At 34.5% G+C, this 4753-nt stretch overlaps 2 protein-coding genes across 2 annotated transcripts in view; both read left to right on the plus strand.

Annotated features, from left to right (window-relative positions):
• Positions 1-2865, plus strand: part of LOC117120035 — a 6002-nt gene extending 3137 nt beyond the window's left edge. The window contains exons 5-7 of the mRNA XM_033265033.1: positions 553-642; positions 2039-2104; positions 2848-2865. Coding sequence (XP_033120924.1) covers positions 553-642; positions 2039-2104; positions 2848-2865 — 174 coding nt within the window. The remainder of the gene's footprint in view (positions 1-552; positions 643-2038; positions 2105-2847) is intronic.
• A 195-nt stretch (positions 2866-3060) lies between these two features.
• Positions 3061-4753, plus strand: part of LOC117120036 — an 11854-nt gene continuing 10161 nt past the window's right edge. The window contains exon 1 of the mRNA XM_033265034.1: positions 3061-3229. Coding sequence (XP_033120925.1) covers positions 3149-3229 — 81 coding nt within the window. The 5' untranslated portion in view covers positions 3061-3148. The remainder of the gene's footprint in view (positions 3230-4753) is intronic.

The following is a 4753-nucleotide window of genomic DNA, read 5'->3' on the forward strand; positions in this document are numbered from 1 at the left end:
TCGGACCCTTTGGCTTTTGAACCTTTTTAGTATTTAAACATTGCCCCCTCTATAGTGTGAAATATTCGGCTGTAAAGAAATAAATTTCCAACAACCTAACTAAGCAAGCAATAATGGTTGCTTCCTTCCATAAAGAAGTTGCATGATATGTGTTTACGGCGTCCTTTACAAATCCTTCAAAATCAAGAATTATACTGTTGACATAAATATAATTGAAGATTGTCTTTACTTTTCATCTATTGGTATTTCGTAAATTATATATACTACACTGTTTTTACCTGCTCGTCGTCTTTATTTGGAGGAATTGCATACCTACTTTTATTAAAATTTTGAATTTTAAACTCTGAGAGTGCAAACCGCTAGTGCATACACCATTTTATCGGGTCTATTTTGAAACAGTGCCACCAACGTCTCAATGTTTCATCTTTTACATATTATTTTTAATGACTTGTGGCAGACTGTAACATGATAGGGTACCCTTGTAAACATGTTTCATGTTTGAATTTTGCGTTAGTCATATGCTGTTTGCATATTTACTATTTGTATTTTCAGGTTTTCCTCACAGATGGGTCATCTTACGGAGTAGTGTTTAGTTTGTTGGATAATTTGGAAGAATTTGCAAAACCAAGAGATATTTATAAAGTAAATAACCATATTAATTTTATTGTTGTCTTAAGCTCTTGTGCATTAGTAAATTTTGCGTGTTATTCTCGCCTAAAAAATTTAACCTTTTTAGCCGTGCCCCACCCTCTTGTGCAGATTGTGAATTTTGGCTTTTGTATTAGCCTTTTACATGTAGTAGTCTCAGCTATTGTTTAGTTTTCAACCAATCAGCATCAAGTCTCACTACCCAAGACATATAAGCCTAAGTATTTCACTGTTTGGAATATCTGCAAATAATTCTCCTGAAGACGATTGAAGCAACTCAATCGATCGTTGAGAAATTTTTAACCAACAACAGTTCGTTTCAGAACTAACTACTTGATGTACCGCAAGCATTAATATATATTATTAATTTGCCATTCAAACCTCCAAACAATATTTTTAACTTCCTGGTACAATCAATAGGTGAAATTACCACATACAGCATGATTCTGATTTGTTTTGTTTCTGGTTTTCTGTTCTGTCCCTGTTTGTTTTTTTTAATTATTATTATTATTTCCCAGGCAGTCCCTACACAAGATTTGTTTTCTTATCTTCTTGGGTCTTTGCCTTCTTCCTTTTTCGCATATCTTCACTATTAATTAACTACTTTATCACTGTCTGTTATATTTTTCTTTTGCAAAATATCAAGTTAATAAATGTTATGTTGATTGCTTGATTGATTGAGCAAATTAATAAAAATTAATCTTAGTGTAGGCGTAGACCTGCCTCACATTTGCACTGTGGGATTTCCTTCTAACAAGTGTTAGTCCTGAAGTATTTTTCCTCTGAGTATTTTGTATTATGTTATACGATTGCAAAAAAGTGAATTATGATTTTTTAAATTTTTTTTATATTTAGTACAAGATTGTTTTTTATGTCTAGACAACATAAGAAAAAAAAAAGAAGACATTACTCAAATGCAGTTCGTATCAGTGCTGTTTGATGGGTAGCATCATACATGGTGTTTATGGTCACTTCATTCAACCATAATAATACTTTTATTGAATTTTTTTTTTCAATTAATAAAAAATCTCATCCCGCAACAGATTTTTAGAAACAGGAGAGCTTTGAGGCAAAAAAATAAATTAATATGGCCTAAACTACTTTTTGAGGATTAATGTGCTCTGAAACAAACCCAGCTTGACATAGTTTCTAGATGATATTGGTTTTAGATGTATTTTTTTACAATGTATTCATGATTTTTAATAGGTCCTATTGAAATTTTATTGTTTTATTTTATATTTACAGTATTGTTTATGGAATGCAGTATAACTTACTACTTAATTGCATTGTTTTGCACTTACAGTTAAATTGTAAATTAAACTATTTGTTTATCCTACATTAATATTGTCTTAATTTCATTTTGAATTATGTGACTATTATATATTTTCAGGGACACTTTGAGATGACTAATCTCCAAATGATCATATTCTGGATAAGGTCGATTTACGAACACACCGTAGAACCAGAGCTTTCGGACAACACTAGTCCTTCCTCAGTGGCGAGTGTGTGAGGGTTGAAAAAGCCAGATAGTATAAAGTAAGAATTTCATGCAAGCATGATTAGAAACAATAGGCTAGGTGGGATTAGAATAAACAGCCTAAATAAGTAAACAGGAAGGCCAAAACTAAACTTTAGAGGCATGCCTCAATGAATAAGCCAAATGATTTATCCAGATTAATTTGGAATGCCATAGGTTTAATTTAGTGTACTGGGAGAATGTTCCTAATATTGAGTCCAAATGGTGTGGTGGTTTTAAGTAAAAGTTCCCAGTGATTCTCTTTATCTTTGCGATTTTTGTCACTCCAATTGGTATTATGGTCAATTGCAATCACTCTGAAATTTGAAATTGAATGACCAGCTAAATTGAAATGTTCGGCTACAGGTTGATCAAGCTTAGATGTTCTGATAGCTGATCTGTGTTGTGTCATTCTCATACGGAGAGTGTTTTTTGTTTCTCCGACATATTGTTTACCACAAATTACAATATATGAGATAAATGACATTTTTGGTGAGGCAATTAATTGATTGCCTTATCCGAAATATGTGGTTTGTTTGGTTGCTCTTGAATGATTGTGTAGAATCAAGCAAGGAGCATGTTTTGCATGATGAACCACAAAGATGACTACCCAAATTATAGCTGTCGCAAGAGTTAATTTGCCTCTTGAATTTCGATCGTACTAATACGGTATATCACGAAAGTTAGGTGGTCTGCGATAGGCTATGAACAGTGTATCCGGAAAAACAGACCTAAGACGTTCTGTATGGGCATATGTTTCTGAATTATAGCCCTTAGTGGTGGTAACCTAGGGTGATAGGTAGTGACCAGTGGCACTCTGGTCGATCGCTTACGTGGTTTGTACGTCAGTGTAAATTTGAGCATGAGGTATGTCCTTTGCTTTTTTTTACAGCATTTTCGATGGGTCCTCGATGATAATTTCTATTCCGGAGATGTCCGTGTAGCTCTTCTGTGCGATTCTGAAAATCTAAATCTGAAGAACAAATGCGTCTCATGTGCAATGCTTGGCTGCTGTACAGAATGTTTTTTTGTACAGTGCGGGGGATGACAGAGGCTAGGGAGCAGGTACATATGCTTATCTGTGGGTTTACGGAAGAGATCAGTTTTGAGTGCACCATTTTTCGAGTGTTACTTCAATGCGAGTTGCGGGTTGCGAGTTACAAAATGCGAGTTGCGAGTTACAAAATGCGAGTTGCGAGTCGCAAAATGCGAGTTGCGAGTCGCAAAATGCGAGTTGCGAGTCGCAAAATGCAAGTTGCGAGTCGCAAAATGCGAGTTGCGAGTTGCAAAATGCAAGTTGCGAGTTGCAAAATGCGAGTTGCAAGTTCCAAAAATGTGAGTTGCAAAATGCGAGTATCATGTGATGAAAATCGACCAATTAAATCAATCCTTTATGAAGTCATCCATGGCCAATCCATGTTTACATTTTGTGTTGGATTGCAAAATTCTCCTGTCACTTATACAGTACCATCATCCTTAGAAACATAAATGTTTACTTCCATACTCATGTGCTCATGTTGTATGCCTTTGTATTTTTTTTTCCTACGAACAAAAATGATTTAATGTTTTATGCACAATTTAAAGTTTTGGCACGGTTTTAAGTGGTTTGCTATTTTAACTTTAATGAGTCCAAGACTTCAGTGGCATAGAAATTTGTAATAAATTAAATCAAATAGTTTGAAATCAATGATTAAATCAAATAGTCAGACAACCAATGATGTAAATACTCCCCCTTCACAAACACACACACACACCACACATACATACATTTTTCAGTTGCTTTTTCATTTATATAACATACATGTTAGGAATTCACAGAAGCAAGGTTACTCATAGCAAGTTGTTAAATACATACACACACACATACAAACTGAGGTCTACATTCATATCAATTGTTTTACAAATTTGGTAGAAGCTCTTACAAGGTACTATATATTCTGTCGGTTACTGGTACACTTTTTTTTTTATAAGAACACAGAGGCCAAAATTGCTTAAAAATTAAGAACAAAATAAGAACAAATTGAGGCTGAGGTAAAATTTCAAATGAGGTGTGACTGTAATACCCTCTATAATACAGTACAGTACTATCTGATGGGGGCAATTGTTTGTGGGGTCGCTTTCATCTACATTCCAGTACAGTACTGGCATACAATTAAATAATTTTTTGTTTAAAAGGTGTGTAAACCAAGAACAAAATAAGAACATTTTGAGCCTGAAATCGGCCAAAAAATAAGAACACCGAGCCTGGGCAAAATTTTATTGTTTTTCTTTTTTTTTAAAGTGTATATTTTAATTCAGCTGGGTCACAAGAATGTAATGAGTACCATACCAATTGGAGTGACAAAGCAATGAAATTATACATTTATTATTCATATGGTTATTTATTGAAAATTTATAGTACTCTTTTTTGGATGCCTATTTATTCCTCAGTTTGTTAGGTTCAATTTACTCCTGGTCTCACCGGTGTACGGTAAGAATGGCCCCGGAAAAAATGGCCCCGGAAAAAATGGCCCCGGAAAGAATGGCCCCGGAAAAAATGGCCCCGGTAAAAATGGCCCCATATGACAGGTAGGTAAAAATGGCCCCCAA

This window comes from Anneissia japonica, unplaced genomic scaffold (assembly GCF_011630105.1).
Source record: "Anneissia japonica isolate Jap-2015-1 unplaced genomic scaffold, ASM1163010v1 scaffold19324_len49073_cov133, whole genome shotgun sequence".
In the NCBI taxonomy this organism is placed as follows: Eukaryota; Metazoa; Echinodermata; class Crinoidea; order Comatulida; family Comatulidae; genus Anneissia; species Anneissia japonica.